This window comes from Myxine glutinosa, chromosome 11 (genome assembly GCF_964187855.1).
Source record: "Myxine glutinosa chromosome 11, kmMyxGlut1.1, whole genome shotgun sequence".
NCBI lineage: Eukaryota > Metazoa > Chordata > Myxini > Myxiniformes > Myxinidae > Myxine > Myxine glutinosa.
In genome coordinates, this window is record NC_136271.1 from 97189338 (window position 1) to 97210393 (window position 21056).

Below are 21056 nucleotides of genomic sequence, written 5' to 3' on the forward strand. Positions count from 1 at the left end.
TGGCCTGGTTATGAAAAGTGGACAAAATATACATTTCTGTCTGTCTTCTGTCTTCTTGGTCTTTCTGTGGTGGTCTTTCTGTCTTCTACCGACTCCTCTCCGGCATTGCTCCTCCAGCTCTCTCTGGGCTCTGTCCCACAAATATTCCTACAGGTCGCACAAGATCTGCCTGCAACCCTCTTATGGTTAAACTGCCAAAATCAAGACTCTCTGCTCACCTTCACTCCTTCATTCCTCTTTTCTCCCGCCTCTGGAACAAACTCCCCCACTCTCTTCAATCCCACTCCTCCCTCCAGGTCTTTAAAACAGCTGTTTACCACCATCTCTTATCTTCCCCCATCCAAAACCTTGATCTTTTCTACCCCTGCTAATTTCACCCGAAATCCACTTTTTTGAAATACCAACTTCTTTCCTAGAAGTCCTTGGTTTCCTTGTGTTTATACTTCCCCCCCCCCCCCCTTCCCACGCCGCCTCCCCCCAAGCCCTCTCCCTCCCACACATTCCCGATGTCCCTGCTCTCAAATGTTGTGTTTATGTGCTACCCCTTCTCTCCCCATCTTGTCTACCGCTCCCCTTTTTATATACTTTGTTTGTTTGTCTGTTTGATTTGTTTGTGTGATTAATGTTAGCTCTTTCACGAGCCTCGATTATGTATACAAAAAAAAAAAAAAAAAATTCTAAGCGATATTCAGATACCTGGTATAATGACAGATTGCACAAGATTTGTCTTGAAAAAATTTGAGAAGCTAAGATCTGGTTATAATTCACAAGCTAGGTATATATCTGAGACATATCACAACTATAGGTATAGCAAAATATCAATGATTATTGTTAGTCATCGACACGATGCTCAAATCATCTCCTTCACCACTCCAACCATGTTTGCTGGATTGGGACATGCTTGTGGATTGCACTTTGATTATTTTATCTGAGGCAATGCTGCCACAAAGCATCGCTCATCGGAGGCAGAGAGTGATCCTCATTTCATCCTACACAAAAAAGACGTTATTGAGCTTCGTCAACAGATAAACATTTCTGTCCATAAAGTTCACAAACAGCTTGAGCAATGGATGCAGATGTTCAGGAATATCGAAGTTCTAGCCAAGCTCACTGAATGCATTGTGGTGACATGATAAGGGGCTTCTTCTTTCCTTTGGCTCTGAAACAGCTGGTCGAGTCGTATCCAGTGAACACGTTCACAACAATGAGGTACGTGCATAAAATCTTCGCCGAGGCAACGGAATACTGAACAGAAATTCAGTCCTTGACTTTGTTTGTGCCATCACTCAGGAAATTGTGCCAATGCTGCGGAGTATTATGTTCTTTAATGATTTAATATCTTGATTCTTTGGGAGATGGATCCACTTTGTTTCTGTTTGTCATTACAAACCTTTGATACCGATGTTCGGGTACTGGTTGGATACGACGTCGACTCGGTTACACTTATGTCATCCGGCTATCCGGCTATTGTGAGCATCTGAGAAAGAACAGAGAAAGAAAGACAAGAGGGAAAGGGTCGGTCCATGGGACCGATCAGCACTCTGACCGTGTTGCCCTGACGAATCCGGGCAGCAGGGGAGAATGTGGAAGATTTGGCCCCCTACTTGCATTGGGGGGTACAACCACTATGAAGAGGCATCACCGATAGTTGTCGTAACGTGATAAATAAGGTGGTGTATAAGACACTGTATCAACAACGGTAAACTTCCAGAATTAAGTTTTCATATGATCATTAAAATCTTTATTGTATTTAAATTTAATACCATACACAAATATTGATATTAAATAAGGTCCTTGGACATGTTAAATGAGGTGGTGTATAAGGCTCTGCATGAACGGCGGTAAACTTCCGGAATTTTGGTTTATACAGGATGTTCCAAAAAGACCTGAACAACTTTAGTTAATATTGTTGCGGATTCGGGGGTCAGCGCTCCCCTTATCAAGGGGGGGTTAATCCCCTTGTCTTTTAAGCTGGCCGTCCCCTAATCCTGGAAGCTATGACGCTCCTTCCGGTCGGAATTAGCTAGGGTGATTGGTCAATGAAGTCCCAAATACCTACGTACTAACCCGACTGTAAAGCAGTGAAATAACTCCCGCTCGAACCACGGACAAGATGGAAATTGCCGAGCGGTTAGCAATCCGCGGCCCGAGCCATTAACAAAGACTAACCTGATCCTGAGCGGTTTCCAAATCGTGCCACAGGTACTCAATTGAAAGAAAGGACGGAGGCGATCGGATAAGAGGAAACCAGAGTGTAGGAAGAACAAATAAGGGTTTATTTATTATGTACAAAAACCCAAAGAGGAAACGAAAGGAAGTACAAGGAGAAGAAGAAAAAGCAGGACACAGGGCAGGCTTACCTATACAGTCTTAACTTATTACGACCCCAGGACAAACAGACAGACTCACACGGAATTGTAGTGGTAGGGGAGGAAGGTCCAGGCAGATGGTCAGGCGATGGGATCCGGCTCCGACCCACTCCAGTCCAGGCTCCGGTTCCGCGGGCGAAACCCGGCAGGCAGCTTCGCGCGTATCGTCGGACGCGAGCGGACCTTACGTATCTCGGGGTTACATATATCGGGGGGACTGCGATTCGGCGTACGTAATACCTAGCTCATGCCAGCTCTCTCTCTCTCCCGTTCAATGGCTCGTATCACAGGCAGGTCGTGCAATCAGCGTCTCCGCGCAGTCCTTTGAAACAAGCGCGCCTCCCGATCAATAAGTTCATAAAGAGCCTTTCCCAACGAGTCCGTATCAAAATGGGCTCCCTCACGCAGTCTGTTGAAACAAGCGTGCCTCCCGATCAATAAGTTCATGAAGCGCCTTTCCCAACGAGTCCGTATCATCGACGGTCCCCTGCGCAGTCCGTAAAAGGGCTTCGCGTGCACGCTTATATAATGCGCTTTGAAATCACTCCGCGCGCTTCTAAACCACGCCCGCCAGCAAGCTCACCTCAGCCCTGGTTGGTTGGCGAGGGCTCACCGGCTCCGCCCTTGACGGCGAGTTGACAGGGCCACGCCTCGTTCCCGGCGCTCCACCCCCTTCTTCCTCGAGCTTGACCGCGTGGTTAATGGCGCTTGTTTGAGCAGAAGCTCAGTGAGGCAGCGAACGCTGCTAGCAAGCGGAGGCGCGTAATAGAATTGGGAGAGAGAGGTTGGAAAGGAAGTGAATGGGGCCTATCTTATTTAATTAATGCAACGCAGATTCAACTATTGGGAACACAGCCTTATCTGAAACACATACAAAGGAAATAACTGAAAGTGCTATGGTGTCCTACATGTTGCTGTGGCCTAACTATGGGTGCAACCTTTAACCTTATTAAATGATGGGATATTTACAAGAGTTATTATTTATTTACAAAAGTGAGGGTTCCAAAACCGCAACACTGCACCCTCCTTTACCCCAGGCCCGCCCCGGGCCAAAACAACTTTAACTTAGTGTGACACTCAGGTGTGGTTACCCTCTACTTTTAACCTCACCCTGAGTGCAACAGTTTTAACACTAAATATGTCCTGCCTGCTGCGTTGCATTCTACCTAACAGACTCATGCCCACAGACTAACCGAATTGCGGAATGGTCTTCAAACTAAGCATTTAGCCGGTGGGGAGCATTATTTACAAAAAACACTAATTATTTACAAACTGTCACCCAGGACCTGTCTTTTGTGGGAAAAGCAGAACTTTTTGAAAAGAGGAAAAATACCACACTGCACTGCACTGATACACCATACCATATGCACCAATAATAAAAATGCACCAAAAAAAACATTTTAAAATAATCAATGATGTCTGATGTCTTCTTGCTTGTCTGCTGGGCCGATGCTTCCGGTTGTCTTGATCTTCATCTTGCTGTCTATTTAATAATAAGAAAGGGCACAACCCGCGTCTGCTTTTTATTATTCCTGGCCAGCAGGGCCAACGTAGGTGGTCCACCTGCATGGCATGGCGGCCACTCTGAAAACACAGTGGTCCGCAACCAGACACCGCTGGCAAAAGTGGCCGGTCCCAGCAGACGTGCCAGGCCACAGTACGTGTGGTCCATAAGGTGGTGCTATGCCACATAACGTGTGGTCCATATGGTGCATCAGTGCAGGCCGGAGGCAGCAAGGGTGCGGGCGCACAACTGTGGTCACCTGCACACTCCTCCACCCCTCCCCCCCCCCCCCCCCAGCACAAAAGAACAATGGTCCGTGAGTGGGGAAGGAAGGACAAGCAGATCAGCGGGCAGGGGCGCAAGGGTACACATCAATACGAAGAAATGCAACATGAAGGGCGCGGGAGAGCGAGCTAAGAAAGCTCGTCCCTAGCGTTCGTCACCCCCCATGTCACCTATCCTACCCTTGCCCTTACCCGTATTTACACAATTTACAAATCCGTCGCTATCGTCTTGTCCCCCATCCCCTCCAAACCAAATTCGTCATCAATCCCTCCTAAGGAGGAAGAGATGGAATACAAACAGTCCCCCCACGTCGAGATGCGTCTTACATTCCAAATGTCTGCCAAAATATGGCATGGAGTTTTATCACCCAGGTGAGTGGATGCAGATGGTGCGAAGAGATTTCATCCTAGCTACACTCTAATTGACATTAACACTTTAACTCTACCCGGGGTCTTACCCTGCCAAACCATTGGCCATCCTTAAACTATGCGGTTCTAAAAACCAATTCCCATTGAACATACTGTGGCGCTCACCAATTTGGGGTCTCACTCCCCCGATTTTTCAATTCTGTGCCCTTGCACAATTTCAGGGCTGGGTCGTGTGGCTCACCAGCAGGTCCGCTCACCTGCACACCTCCGCCACTGCAGTTGCCACCCGAGCTTACCTGCTCCTCACTAACCTAACCTGGGGAAGGCCCTCTGGCTCCCTTACCCCGCTACCGCCCTCTCTGGCGTCGGGCTACCCGGGTCCTTCTCTGGATCCTCGGGCCCCATTGAACTCTAACTGGCTCCCAGAGCCTACCTGCGGCCTCACCTGGCCGACAGACTACCAGTGGCCGAGTGCCCATTCAACCATTCTTACTAACAGGCCACACGCCCAGCCATTCCACTTCACTCATGCACCAATCAAGCAGTACCCTGCTACTTCCGCACCACAGATATCAATCTCCAACCACAATTTACCTACTCCCTCTACCTACTTTTAAACTACCCTCCCCGGGTACTCGTGAAGGGGTCCATCCTTCCCCTATTCACATCTTCGCACCATACACTCCACTCCACGTATTCCACAATACTCACTCCACACCATTCATTCCATACTCCATTTACTCCAGACCATCCATTCCATACAACCAGCTCCGCCCTTGACGGCGAGTTGACAGGGCCACGCCTCGTTCCCGGCGCTCCGCCCCCTTCTTCCTCGAGCTTGATTGCGTGGTTAATGGTGTTTGTTTGAGCAGAAGCTCAGCGAGGCAGCGAACGCTGCTAGCAAGCGGAGGCGCGTAATATAATTGGGAGAGAGAGGTTGGAAAGGAAGCGAATGGGGCCTATATTATTTAATTAATGCAATGCAGATTCAACTATTGGGAACACAGCCTTATCTGAAACACATACTAAGGAAATAACTGAAAGTCCTATGGTGTGTTGCTGTGGCCTAACTATGGGTGCAACCTTTAACATTATTAAATGATGGGATATTTACAAGTTATTATTTATTTACAAAAGTGAGGGTTCTAAAACTGCAACAATATCTTTAGTGCAGGAAAAAGTGCCTTTACAGGAGAAAAGAGGAACAACAAAGTGTTGGAGGTGGTAAGCTTGGATTTTAGGAATTTAACCAGGTGGGGATACCTGGAAAACCAAATGCATGCTGGAGGTGCTGGGGGAGGCTATGAGGGCTGAGAGAGCAGAAGGGAGCAAGACTGGAGTCGAGGTGTTAAAAATCAGGAAGGCTACCAACCTGTCTGCAACGTGAGAAAAACAGGCCTTGTGGTTTTCTTAAACATAGGAGTTGCCAATAATGTTGAATGCTTTCGATTCCACAGATTCCACGAGGGATATATGCGATGTTGGGGCACCAGCCCATAGACCCCATTGAGCTACATTTAAAGGGGACCTATTAACGGAGTAATTCTGATCTTTCAATGATTGACTTGGATCTACAGAGGCTGCCTCGTCTGTCGCTGGCTTTGGAAGCCAGCCTTGATTCGCAGTCACCCAGGATATTGTTTAGCTGATGGTGGGGCCAAGAAGTTCAATAAACTGAACCTCTTGCCTTCGCTGCCCATGGATATAGATATGTGTGTTAGTTTGGCAATTCTTCTGGAGTAACAGGTTGAGACTGTGACGTGTGTCATGGTTGAAAGAGGGCTTTCTTTTTTTAAGGAAGTGCAGTCCACAATTCTTTGGATAAAAGAGGATTATTCCAAGTTGAAATATTACAAGGATATCTCAAACATCGATGTTGTGCAGATAAAGGTTACAAAGTTGTTCTTCCACTATTGTGTTCATCATTCAGGATGAGTTTACAACGACCAGGCGGAGCTATGAGGATCAGTTAAGCACCATGAGTGACCACCTGTGTGGTGTGAATGATACATTGGCAAAGCAACGCGAGGAGATTGATGCATTGAAACAATGCAGCAAGGTGAGTTCAAAGTTTGTTGCGATGCAATTCCATTTTTTGGATATTCCAATCTTATCCCTCGTTTCCTCTTATCAGCCTCTTTGCTGCTTCCTGCTACATTGCTAACTCCAATGCCTCCCTAGTTAAATGTATATTGCAGTTATCAAACCGGCTTCTGATCTTCTCACGATCAGCTGAGAAAGATGTAACAGCCACCTCTGAGACGGACTGGGTGCAGGACTATTTATCATCAAGTTAAATCACACCCAAGGTTGTGAAAAGGGTTTTGTGCATTTACCCAAACCAAAACAAAGTGTGTTCTCATAACACTACCCAGTCAGATGTGAGCATCGATCGAGAGCACACAAAGGGAGCATTGTTTACACACTTTGATGGAATCAGCCAGCCATCTGTAAAAAAGGGAGAGGGTGAGCGAGACCTTGGAATGCCATAAGTGGAGAGCTTTTCCTTGTGAATGGCTAAGTTGTGGTGATTCTTAATTTCTCTCCCCACATCAATGTACAAGGAAGCAGCAATAAATCGTCATTTTGTTAGATGTTGCATCAGCAAAATGGGATGGGTATTTTTCCAGGGAACCAAGCAGGCCATTGACATTAAAATATTATTGGTCCAAGGATTATACCGTGATGGAGGCTGGCAATTACAGCAGAAGCATCCATCATAAAACCAGAACGGCACTCGGTAGAGCGCATACCTCCACCAGGTTGAAGAGTTTACATTTTGTATCCAACCGATAGGGCAGATCTGCATCTGGACCTGAACCAAAATCTCATTGAGTTGTTCTTGTCACCTACCCAACTGGTCCACCAAGTTTTGTCATAATCCGTCCACAACTTTTTGAGATATATATCTCAACTCTCAACCTCTCATTGGTGAAGAATCACTTTCAGAAAAAAACAACTTCAAAACAGTATCCATATCCAGATCTTCACCAAAATCGAATTATTTTGTCCTTGTCACACACAGAAACTGTCACCAAGTTTCGTCTGAATGTTGATAACTTTTTGTGATATCCTGCTGACAAACACACAAACAAACAAACAAACAGGGGTGAATATATTACCTCCATCCACCTTTGTTGGCAGAGGTAACGATGTCATCTAGAGTAACAACAGTAACTCGCTGCTTTGGAGCATGGAGAACGTATCAAACCTATTTGAGTAGGGGCCCTGAACGCACATAGCAGAAAATCTGATGAGAGTCAGATAGCAGGGTGCTGTTCCAAGTCCAAAGAACAAAATTTGTCAATGAATCAAGATGGCCTCTTGTTTTTGCAGTTCATGTTATCCACTCACCTCTTTCCAGGTAGCAGTCCTTCCCTCCCCTTCCTCATCCCCCGCTCTGCTCCCACTTTTCGTGAATGTTTGTGACTTTGTAATTGCAGAAAACTTGAGGGAAATGAACTGTTGTAGAGATAGAAAAGATGAATGCGGATGAGATGGCAACGCTATCCTGAGCAGCTCATACTGTCCAGAGAACATCCTCAATTGGAGTGATGTTAGGGTTAGGGTTGTTAGTGAAATCATACTAGACCAAGATTTCATTCTGATTTTGGCATACTGGTTACATTGTTGCCGAGGCCTAGCCACGCTACTGATACACAGTGCTCCTTCACATGAAGGCAGCAATTTGGAATTGGTCCTAGGTGCTGGCAATAACATGCCGATTCTTTGTCAAAAGACTGGTCACCCAGTAAGATTGGTAATGGGAAAGGATGGATTGCAGAACTTAGTTTTCAATTCGAACATTGTTTAGGCACTTGGAAATCTGTGATTGTACCCTGCCTGGGCTGGAGGTCCTAATTAAAGAAAAGAAGGCAGATAAGGCAAGATCTGATAGGAGTTGAAAGAAGGTTGACAACTGAGAAGCTACCTGTGGTGAGCAAGTGGTGCTTGGAATTAAATTTAAATACCTGTTGTTGAATTTGGCCTGAAACGGTAAAATGTACAGGGTGACCCAAAAAAGTGGGCCCCGGGAAAAGTATAATAACTTTAATATTGCCTGATCAAACTTAACCAAATTTGCAGATTATATTATTCACTCATAGTCAAGATATCACTGAAAATTTCAGTTTCTACAATATTTGACAATTCTACAATGAAATTATGACGTCGATGTTAGATATGCTCCAAATGGGCACCATTTTGCTCGATGAGGAGGGCCACACATCAAGCAACGTTTTTGATGACTTGTATGCACTGGTATCAGAATTCTCCTCAAGCTTTATTTCCTAATGTTGAACTCTTGACAGCGGTGCTGAAGAGATTTCTTGGGACAGTGGGCGACTGAGTCAGCAATGGCAGCAATATTCTCGGGTGACCTTCCTGATTTTGGTCAGCCAGGGTCTCCTGTGTTCGGTGAATTCATATTCAAGATTGTGCCATGCTGTCTAAAAAATGCACGAACCTTTGGATTTGAGACTTGCTGAGTGCTTTCCTTGTTGTAAAAAGTGCGTAGGACAGGCGTCTCGTCTGTAAGAACGAATTTGTCCACAGATAGTTTTGTACAGAAGATGACATTTCTTCAGGTGTCCACGACATGGCGTGTGAATGTCAGATATTCAAGAAACTTGGCAGATACACTCTCCCTTAACTCAGTTCAGACATCATGAAAGAGATCGAGTGAAAACTGTGAAGGTTATTAAACTTTTCTTCCTGGGGCCCACTTTTTTGTGGATCACCCTGTATATCGTGTGCAATACTCGTACTTGCCATCTTACTACAAATGATGTTTTGGTAATTTTTCTCTTTGTGTTTGTGTCGTTGTAGGTTAGCAGCAGAAAAAGTAGAAACCGTTGAAAATGTACACAAGTTTTCTTGTATGCTGAATGGCTGAGTCGATTCTTCAGCTTTCCATGGGCATTTGAACCCTATGTCTGAAGGAGAATAATGTTGCCTTGAAAGGACACCACCAGCACCGGCTGTCTATACGAACACACCGGTGTGCGTTGAGGGTCCTGGCTCCGAACAGTGCATTTTGATAATACACCATGAACATACGTCTTTCACACTCATCATTTTGCGTCTACTTCATAAAATGTAGCTCAAAATAATTATTATTTAAAAAAAAAAAGTATTGACGCTTGCTTACTGTGACCTTTTGAAATTACGTGTGTTATGAGTTACAATTTTTCACCTCACTTAATCGTATGAAGAGCACAGTTTTAAAAAAGAAAAAATGATTGTCGTGCAAAATTAATCAACTCCTTAACGTTTTGTTATTATTGAATAAAATAATATCACAATTGATTAACAAGATCTTTTTCTCTCTTGTATTACTGCACAAAAGGGCTGGCAGGATAGCCTAAGGGTACGCACACTCACCTCTAAGCTGTCTAGCCTGGGTTTGAATCCCGACAGCCTTAAACCGTCATCCTGGTGTTTCATCAATGTGTGCGCCGCCCCTCGGATGGACGTTAAACAGGCGTCCCGGCTGCCAGCATTAGTTGGCGGACGTTAAAAAATCCCATGTTGTCCCTCGTGAAGAGTAGGCGAACTATCAGCGGCACCACGACCATATTCCTGCCCCAACTGCATAGTCGTAGGTAAGGCCAGACTAGCCAGTTCATCAAAGACTTTGGCCAAGCTTCCCCTGGCTAACCCCACGAGTGGGTAGAATAGTGGCCACTAAAGAAAGAAGATTATTGTGCAAAAACACTGTTGATGTAATCATTAGGGAATAGTTGCTTTGAAATGGAAAGGTTTCTTAGTTTTGGGAAGAAAATTGCACAAAATTGGTGGCAATGATCAAGGTTTGGTCGTGAGGGGTAGTGGGGAGGACAGGGACACCATGCTTGAAAAAACAACAACAAATCTGCCAAAGTGAAACCTTGTGTTCAGCACATTGTCTATTTGAAAACATAAGATATTTGTGCAAACGCTGCTTATTTAACTTGCACCGATTGAACATCAACTTCTTGCTTCACACGATGGTTAGAATACCTCGTTTTTCGAGGTATCTACCTGTCCACCAACAGATTAACAAGAGCCTTAACCAGCTTCATTCTTAATTCTTCATTCTTCTCATTTACCTTGCATTTGGCATGTTATGTGTAAATGTGAGGCCTTGCCAATTGAAGTCTTTATCTTGGTATCACTTGCACTCTCATGCTCCTATTTCTTCGTGTATTTTTATTTTGAGGTAATCTGATGAAATGTATTCATTATTGCACTGACTTTATTCACTTTTCAGGTCCAAAGGCAAGAAAGTGTCTGCAAAGTCTGGAAAAGTTCCGTTCCTCATTCATTTTTTTCTTCACTTTGGGAATATAATGGAAATAACCTCGAATGTAGCGCATGAATCAAAATGAGCGAATCATCGCTTAGCAGCCACAGCTAAAACCTGAATCCTATCCAGGTTCCTCCTGATGACTTTGCTCTTTGCTTCTTGGAGTTCCTTCTGATAACTCCAATGCAGTATTTGTCTTTCATTTGATTACATCAACATTTTGGAACCCTGATTTTCTTTTTCCAAAAAAACTGAATTCCGTTTCAAAAAATAACTGATGAGACACCTTTTTAATCGAATGTCACTTTGACTGGGCTCTCTTGAGATTGTTGGATGGAATACTATTGTGTTTCGTTCCAGAGGTTGAGATTCACAGCAACGCTTGTCAGAGGCAGGTACGATTGCCGTAAGGATGTGTGCATTCGCTCCCCGGGTAAAGACGGCCTGTTCTCTGCTTGTCCGAACGGAACAAATCCCTGAACCTCTGCACAACATACCAGATGCTTTAGTCACTTTTTCTGATTGCTAACAAAATGTTCTTTTTTTTTTTTAGCTCACCTGGAACGAAGTTCAGGGGGAGCTTATGCGATGGCGCGTTGTCCGTCCGTCAGTCCGTAAACACTTGAAACTTCTCCGAAACTGCTGATGGGATTGCGACCAAATTTGGCACAAATGATATTTGTTGTGTTGTGACTAAAGTTTGTTCACCGCATTAAAAAAAAATTGAGGTCTAAGTGGGTTTACCGGGGTCAAATTGGATCCAGGTTTGACCCCCCAAAATAGGTATTTGCTTTTTCCTCTAAACTACACACACTATTTCGATGAAACTTCACCACAACCTTCACCACCTGTGATGTACTGAAATTTGTTAACGGCATTAAAAAAAAATCTGCCCCTTTGGGGATCTTTGTGGTGTTGCCCCCCAAAATAGGTATCTGCTTTCTTTTCAGAAACTACACATGCAATTCTGATGAAACTTGACCACAACCTTAATCACCTATGTTGTACCAAAGCTTGTTCTTGCTATTTAAAAAATCGGGGTCTAACGTGGTCTGTGAGGGGGGCTTGCCCCCCAAAATAGGTATTTGCTTTTTTCTCAGAACCTACACACACAATTTTGATGAAACGTCACCACAACCTTCATCATCCGTGATGTACCAATGTTTGTTCAAGGCATTGGAAAAATTGGGGTCTGAGGAGGTACACGAGGTGGGAGGGGGGGGGGGGGTTTGCCCCCAAAAATAGGTATTTTTTTGTTTGTTTGTTTAAACTTTAAAGTCTTATGATGTTAGTATGATTCCACTTGCTGCTCTGTCTTCTAGCAACGATATTGCAATTGGTTTAAAATACCTTTAGTCGGTGCAGCTTACTGTTTATTCTTCCAGGTGAGCGCGCCAGAGGTATTGCCCCTATGTTTGAAATAACACTTACTCTACACAAAAGAACATGGACGGATGGAGCTCATCTCTGACCTCGTCGGAGGGGCGGGCGACAAAGGCTATGTATAAGATTGAATCATTGTTAGTTGTGGTGCCATTTGGTTTGAGTACAAGAGTCTGCCTGCACATCTGTCTCCTTGGGTCTGTATGTAACCTAAAGCTCAACACTTTTGGAATCTCCTGCTATGAGGCTGAAGCACAAGTTCTGTTGCTCTCACACCGCAGCCAGGTTGTTGTCCACTTTGTTTTTACCACCTCTCTTCCAGTCAAGTCCCCTCTACTCTCTCAGCCTCCAACCCTTCCCCAGCTCCTTTAGGATTCCCACTGCCAATAATAAAGAGGTCAGGTAACACAACTCGGTTCAAGGTTGAGCTCCCGAGAACCATGCACAGGGAGGGTGCGAGGGACGTAGCAATCACAAACACAACAGCAATGGTGCACTTTCTTCCAGAAACCATCTCTTGGTTAAACTCCCAAAATCTAGATTTATTTTCTACTTGTTATGGAACTACCTTACTGAGGCTGTTCAATCCCACTCACCCCAGGGCTTCAAGCAGGCAGTGCTCTACCACCTCCTATCATCCTCAATCTCTACCTGCAATCTTTTCTACCCCATTAATAATACCTAACCCAACCCTCTTACTGCCAGTTACTGCCCTCCACGTCTCTCTCTCTCTCTCTCTCTCTCTCTCTGTCTCTCTCTCTCTCTCCCCCTCTTTCTCTTTCTTTCACCTCCCTCTCTCTCCCTATCTTTTTCTCTCCCCCTCTCTCTCCGCCCCTCTCTCTGTTTTCCCTCCCTCTCTCTCCCCCCCCCCTCCCGCCTCTCTCTCTCCCCCCCCCCCCCCCTCTCCCGCCTCTCTCTCTCTCCCTCATTTTCCAGCATCCTCATATCGGTCCTGAATTATCTATTTTCCCTTTTGATTCTTCCACCGCCATTTGGATGTTATGTCTTCTCCAATTTCTTGTTATTTTTAACTATGTGCACATATTCATCAGGAAAGCAGAGGGGTTGTATTTAAAAGGCAGTGGGAATCATTTTGGTGGCAAACGGAGTGTTTCCAGAAGGCCAGACATATGCTAAATAGAAAGGGGGGTAGCAAGGTTTGCAGTGGGAATTGAAGAAGAAATTCAGGCTTTTTATGCCAATTAAGGGCGGCGAAGCTATAAAGGAAGGAACTGATGATGTAATTGTGATTGGTAAGGCCTGGCAAGAAAATCAAATTTCAGGAAGGGAAAAGTTATAAACATATTCTATACCGATACACGTCAGGAGTTTAAATAATAAGATGGAAGAGGCCAACGCAGATGGCGAGGAGTATGATATAGTTGCAGTAAGTGAGATGAGGTCTAATGAGAGTAACTGGAGGACAGGATTACAAGGCTACAGCGTGTGTCAGTGTGATATGAAGGAGAAAATAGGAGTAGTAATATGTCTAAAAGACACATTGCATCGAGTGAAAGAGGTGACATTAAGAAGGGAATTAATGTAGAGGATTCTGTTTGTGTTGAGATATGAGATTTGACTGACTCGTACACCCGCTGATTACGGGAGCGGCAGGAAGGGTCATTCCTCTTTGGGGTTTATAGATTACAGTCGATCTATGGTGGGGTCTCAAGAACATTGGGTGTGTGTTCATTTACCAAGTTTCTTGTGGAGAGATCGCCAAGTGGTTTAAGCATTTGAGCAAGCACTCCATTCAAAACCGTTAAGGAACGGCTGGCTTGGCAAGCACTAGCTAGCTGCTTGGTAAAGGAGCACAACCCAAGCTTCTCCCTTTCAGTTTCGTATGAAACAGCAGGAGCGAGTTTCAGAAGTTCACTACGAAAAATGCCACGGTAGCGCCAGAAAGGGCCATGTTATTAGCCCAACACTTGTGGGTTATATAGAGTACAGTAGATCTTCGCTCAGTTCTGTAAGTAAAACTTACCTCACGGATGTCGGGATTCCTCCAAATTTCTTCATTTAGTGTTATGAAGAGCATTAGCGACTGTTTAAAAAGCTAAGCATACGTGTTTGTGGTTTATAATATTTTTACTTCCTATTGCTCCCACGGAAACACCATTATAACTATAAGCTATTTAAACACGTTATCACTGCAGGAAAAACGCCTTGGGGAAGTGGGACATTATTAGTATTAATATTGTTTTGTCATAACATTAATAATATGCGATTATCATTAATTTTGTTATTCAAAACGTCTTTGGAAAAACGCCACGATAAAGCTAACTTAATGCGGCTATACACCTCAACAATCAACCACACGCATTGACGGCAATGGTGGGGAAAACACGCTCAGGGGAGAAACCCCCCTTGGGGAGGAGGGGGGGGGCAAATTGAATGCGCTACAACCATCATTATGTAACCCTTGGTCATCCTGTCAAGTTTGGTTGAGATTGGATATAAAGTAAGGACGGAATGTATTGGCTTCAAAAATTCATCAGACAGACGGACAGACACAAATGGCGTATTTTAGTATGATTGAGAATATGAGATTGATAATATGATTGATTCCTAGAAAAGAACATAATTGGTTTTGGGTCGTTTATTGCCACAATTAGCCTGCTCATGGTCACTTGAGAGATGCAGTGCCATGGGGTTTCCACATATCTCGTGGGATTGTGAGTTGGACACGTGGAGTTATATTATAGACTAGAGGGCATACTGGCTATGCCGTGTACAGAACCCGGCCGTGCCACCATGGAGACCCGGCCGCCATGTTTTTGGGGGGCAACAAGTGCACAGATGCACACACTAACGCTATGGTGTCTAAGAATGAGTGGCCGTTTAAAGTTGATTTTTATTATTTGTTTCTTTTTTCTTTAATCTAAATTCTAAACGAACAATATCGTCATTGCCACTATTTATCATACATTAAAGCCCAAATCTTGATTGAAGTTGGCAACCACACGAACGAACGAACAAACGATACATTTTTTTGCCTAAAAAAAAGTTATATTTTCCTGATTATTAATGGAGTGTAAAACAGTTGATTACGATAAAACACCCATGATAAAACTAAGTTATACTCGGTCATCTGGACATTCACTCTGCTCACTGTAACGGGAAGGGGGGCACAATCACACTTATATGCTGATAGCATAAAACTGCAACATAAAAACTGAGGCACAGTGACAAGAAAGATCACTTTCATGTTTAATTTAATTCATTGCAACTTCATTTATAATTCAAACCTTAATTTAAAAAATTTAATAAAATTAATAAATACAAAATCAACCACCCACCCACCCAACCAACCACACACACAAACAAACGAACAAACAAACACCCCAACAAATAAACAAACAAACACCCCAACAAATAAACAAACAAACACCACATTCATTCTACACATGACCTAACAAAAATCCAAAGCAGATTGTTGGATTTTGTTGAGGCTGCACATGTGACATTGCTACAGGCATGTCTTAGAATTGACCTTGTGATGGTAGTCTGGATCGATGGGACCCCATTACATCACAGGGTCTCAAGATGGAACTGCCCATGGAAAATGCACAAATATATTTTGGGGCAAAGAGCCACTAAAGAAAACACCAAAGGGAAAATGTGTAGTTGTTTTAGACTTCTCTAACACCTTTTGATACGTGGGGAAAAAAGTCTTTAAGGTTTGCTATCCTTTAATGTACACGGTATAAGGGCAAAATGAACCTGATGCAAGAATATGTATAATATGCCACTATTTATCAATATGTATAATATGTATAATATTATACATATTATGTATGTATACATATGCACACAATATGTATAATATGTATAATATGCACACGGTATAAGGGCAAAATGAACCTGATGCAAGAATATGTATAATATGACCAACAGTGTTTTTGAAAACAATGATACATATCTCCAGTAAAATCTTAATGTTATTCATTATTATACAATTATACATATGCCACACAATATGTATAATATGTATAATATGCACACGGTATAAGGGCAAAATGAACCTGATGCAAGAATATGTATAATATGACCAACAGTGTTTTTGAAAACAATGATACATATCTCCAGTAAAATCTTAATGTTATTCATTATTATACAATTATACATATGCCACACAATATGTGTAATATGTATAATATGCACACGGTATAAGGGCAAAATGAACCTGATGCAAGAATATGTATAATATGACCAACAGTGTTTTTGAAAACAATGATACATATCTCCAGTAAAATCTTAATGTTATTCATTATTATACAATTATACATATGCCACACAATATGTATAATATGTATAATATGCACACGGTATAAGGGCAAAATGAACCTGATGCAAGAATATGTATAATATGACCAACAGTGTTTTTGAAAACAATGATACATATCTCCAGTAAAATCTTAATGTAATTCATTAGAGTCCAAGAAAAAAAAATCTAGGTTTTGTACACATACAACATTCACTGGCTCAGAAACAAAGTTGTTTTTGTAAGCTGGTGCCGCTTAGAGACTCGATTGTTTTTGTAAGCTGGTGCCGCTTGGAGACTTGATTGTTTTTGACATATCTTTCTGTATATAGTCGCCCGTGGTGGTGCAGCACACTCTGCACAAAAAGTTTACTGATCATTTTGACCAGCTGGCTGCCATGGTCATCTTCGTCTGCGAGGTCTTGCTCATGAAAATGATCAGCCAAGTCAGGAAACACAGACCCCTTCAGTTTCCAGTACCTCAATCTGAACTTTCCCTGTGACGTCATGTGACAATGTCATTGGGCCATTAACTGCCAATGTTCTTCTATAAAAAGAAAAAAGAATGAAGCTGAAATAAATACACATACTACACAAGTCAATTTCAGAAATAAATCCACAATTCTCTGTGTTTCACTCCATTCATAAAAGATCGTACAACCATACAGAAAAACAAGATAGAATATAATTTATTCAGTGGTTTTGATGAAAAGGTTGTTCATCTCCTCTAGTATCTTACTATGATTCACCAAATGTCTGTCCGTCTGTCCGTTCCCAGGTACCGCAAAAACGGCTGAACTGATCGCAACGAAATTTTGGGTGGGTAATCCTGGGACCCCCTGGAGTAAAATAGGCCATATTGTTTTTCCAATTTTTTTCCAATTTTCCCAAACACAATGGAATAATATTTACCGATATGAACAGTGATGTGGCTTTTATTGAAATTCTACAAATACTGTTTAGATTTTGATGATTTGCGTGTGATGTGATTTAACGGATGTTTATATAAATCGTTTAAAATAATTTTTAAAAGCCTTCAATTTCTGATATTTTTCCTTTTCATTTGGGCCTCCCAATTGAAGCCCCGCCCATAGGGCGGGTACCGTTGCTAGTACTTTTAATGTGAACTGCAATTTGTACTAATTTTAATCATATGTAAATTTATAAATGGTACTGATCGAAATATTTGACCTAAACAGTTAGTAAAAAGAGCATCAACGATGGAATTGATAAAATAGAACAAAAAATCGACTCTTGTAACAAAGATACAAAGTCTGCACTTAATTTTCTTAAACAGCAGGGTACTAGAATGTAAGACTCCTTTTTAAAAAGGTTCTCCTTATTTAATGTAAAGCATAAACGATTAACAAAAAAACAACAAACAAACAAAACAAAATATTTACAAGTACGTACTTGGGATATTTCACATTAATCAGTCTTACCTGAGATCATGTTGGGCATGCTGCATGACAAGCAAACATCAACAGGTGAAATAATTCTTCACAACAATGAAGAAAACCATGCAAAATAATAAATTGAAAATATAAAATGATAACTCCATGTAGGAGTTTTGGGAAAAAAAAAAGCAGTGAATCACTAATGAAGAAACAAGATAAATGGAATGGAATACAAATGATCTGATTGTGCGGTACAGTCACACGTACAGTCGTGGACATAAAATTGTCAAAAGTGGATCAATGATTTTTGTTTTGCTGTACGACCTTATGACAGACAAAAATAAACTCTCGCTGGTTTGAGGTTCATTTTTAGTGTCGGGCCCAGTGCAATGCTTGGCCACAACGGCATGAATGGAAAGGCCTTTGTTCCAAAGATTGAAAGAGTTGCAAAGAGACATCAACTCCGCCTGTCATGCCTGCGCCTGTCTCGCCCGACAAGCAGGGCTGAATGGCTCTCTTTTACCCTAGGTCTTATTGTAATGGCGACAACAATAAGACCCATGACATAAAAGACAGCCACACGGCCCTGCTTCTTGTTGTATGCCTGTCTGCCACTCTTAATGAATCTGACCAAATTCCGACCAAAATTACTAACCAAGACCAAGAAAAACACAGAGTACTCCACCTGTGAAAACTAACATCCTTCTTCTGGTTGCTACGATTTGTGCACCCGTAGCAGGCACAACCTTTCGGCATCTTGCCACTAGAAAATATTCGCGACACAACGAGGTCATGTACATGTACATGTACGTTGTTAACAAATGTTGCCCCCCAAAAACATGGCTGCCGGCCGTCCTTGTCGGCACGGGGTCACGTGGTATGTACGCCCTCCAGTCTATAATACAACTCTGGTCGGACAGGCAACTGTGACGGGTTTCCGTGAAATCGCTGATAGCATGATATAGGAGGGGAAAGCGTTAAATATTCCAGTTTCGATGTGGGAATGCCCGTTTCCATTTAATAAAGACTTGACTTGGAATCTGAACATCTTTCCTCTTCTTGCTGTGTTTCATCGATCAGCTCATGTGTAGCTTGTTCACCTCCATGTGAAGCCTGGTGTTGGCTTAACGGTTAATTTGCTGCCTGAGTTTGAGCCCCTGTCATGCCATTGAAATAACTCCAGGTGGCTGATGCCATCATTCTGAAGTCGGGGAAACGAGTACCAGCTTATTGGTATAAATAAAGGGATGCATACGAACCACCATCATCACCACCACCCCCATGTACCCGTCTCTCCTTCCACTTAATACACAAGGAAGCTAGAACGACGTTCTGCAGAGCGCATACCTCCACCAGGCTGAACCGTTTACGTTTTGGATCTCATGATAGGTCTGGATTCGGACCTCAAAAATCTAATCAATTCTTCCTTGTCACGTACCCAACCTCTCCACCAAATTACGTCTAAATCCGTCCATAACTTTTTGAGATATCCTGTTCACAAACAAATAAACAAAAGACGTCATGCAAAGCATGACTTGCAAAATCCACCCCTCCCAAAATAAAAAGTTGCCATAGATACATGAAATTGTCCATTTCATTAAGATTAAAATTGATGATCTTTATCGGAGCTTGGTCAATTGGATTAAAATTGATGATTTTTCAGATGAAAATAGATTTTAGACGTTTGACCTTGAGCTGACCTTTGACCTGTTGACTTCAAAAATAGTTGGTTTCCCAATTTAGTAAGTCAATATGCGAATGTTGTTCAATTTTCAGGTTAATGGGATGAAGATTGACAATTGTTCAGATGAAAATTGATATCACAAGTTTGACGAGGTGACCTTTCACCTTTTGACCTTAACATAGTTGGTTTCTCAATTCAGTGATATACACTGCAACTGCTCTTTGATTTACAGGTTAATCGGATGAAAATTGACGATTGTTCAGAGGAAAATTAAAAGTAGAAAGGCTTGTGGAGGTGGAGGAAGTGCAGCATCCATTTGACCTAAAAAATAATTAGTGGTTGAATTCAGTGACCTAATATGCAAATCATCTTCAAAGGTGAAGTTAATCGGATGAAAATTGACAATTTTAGAAATTTGGGCTATGTTGACGTGTTGGCCTATGTTGACCTCAAAAATCGTTGGTGGTTGGTTTCACTAAGCTGATATCAAAATCCTTTTCAAATTACAAGTCAATCGGATGAAAATTGAGGATTTTAGAAATTCGGAAAAAAAAGGTTGACCTTTGACCTATATTGACCTTTTGGCCTATGCTGATCGCAAAAATAGTTGGTGGTTGAATTCAGTTAACTGGTATGAAAATCTTCAAATTTCAAGTGAATCGGATGAAAATTGAGGATTTTAGAAATTTGAAATTGTTGTTGACCTTTGGTCTATGTTGACATTTTGGCCTATGCTGATCTCAAAAATAGTTGGTGGATGAAATCAGTTAGCCGATATGTAAATCCTATTCAAATTTCAAGCCAATCGGATGAAAATTGAGGATTTTAGAAATTTGGAAATAAAGTTTCAAATGGTTGACCTTTGGCCTATGTTGACCTTTTGACCTCAAAAATATATAGGATTTTGTCGGACCACGAATTCTACCATGTGGTGAAGTTTCGTGAAGATCGGTTTAAAATTGTGACCTGTGCTGTAGGCAAGTATAAGAGAGCGGACACACACACGCACACACACACACACACACACACACAAAAATTCAACCAAACTACTAGAAAAATCTTCGATATTGCAAGTAACAAACAGACATAGACGGACGGACAAACGGGTGAAAATATAACGTCCATGAACTTCGGTGGCAGACGTGATTAGACGCAGAAGGCCAATCGGCCCATCATGCCTGCGCCACATCAACACCAAACAAATTTATATAAAAAAAGAAATAAAATGTCACTCTCACTTCGACTGTTCTTGGTGTTTTCCCATTTAAATTTGGTTCTCTTCCATTTTTCTGTTGCTCTTCCACACGTCTCGATCATGTTCACAAAAACTTGTGGAGTAGGCGTGGTCAAAATCCCGCCATATTTGCGAACGCGATAAATCGTTTTTAGGGTAAATGTGCAACACACACGATGCAGAGAATCTCAAAAACGCCATTTATAATAAAAAATATTAAGATAACGTGATGACGCAATCTCCGCAATAGCAACGCGACGCAATAGACGTTTTCCTCCTGAT

General features: G+C 42.4%; 1 protein-coding gene and 1 long non-coding RNA gene across 6 annotated transcripts in view; one reads left to right on the top strand and one right to left on the bottom strand.

Moving 5' to 3' along the window:
• Positions 1 to 9842, top strand: part of PPP1R21 (protein phosphatase 1 regulatory subunit 21) — a 152138-nt gene extending 142296 nt beyond the window's left edge. For all 5 annotated transcript variants that reach the window (XM_078786886.1, XM_068131450.2, XM_068131451.2 and 2 more), the window contains 2 exons: positions 6457 to 6585; positions 9354 to 9842. In XM_078786886.1, coding sequence (XP_078643012.1) covers positions 6457 to 6585; positions 9354 to 9383 — 159 coding nt within the window. In that variant the 3' untranslated portion in view covers positions 9384 to 9842. The remainder of the gene's footprint in view (positions 1 to 6456; positions 6586 to 9353) is intronic.
• Positions 9843 to 15392: 5550 nt separating this feature from the next.
• On the bottom strand, positions 15393 to 20898 carry LOC144894311 (uncharacterized). The gene is made up of 2 exons (XR_013625001.1): positions 20779 to 20898; positions 15393 to 17006 (listed from the first exon to the last, which is right to left on the bottom strand). It is a non-coding gene; the product is annotated as an uncharacterized LOC144894311 (long non-coding RNA).
• Positions 20899 to 21056: the final 158 nt, after the last annotated feature.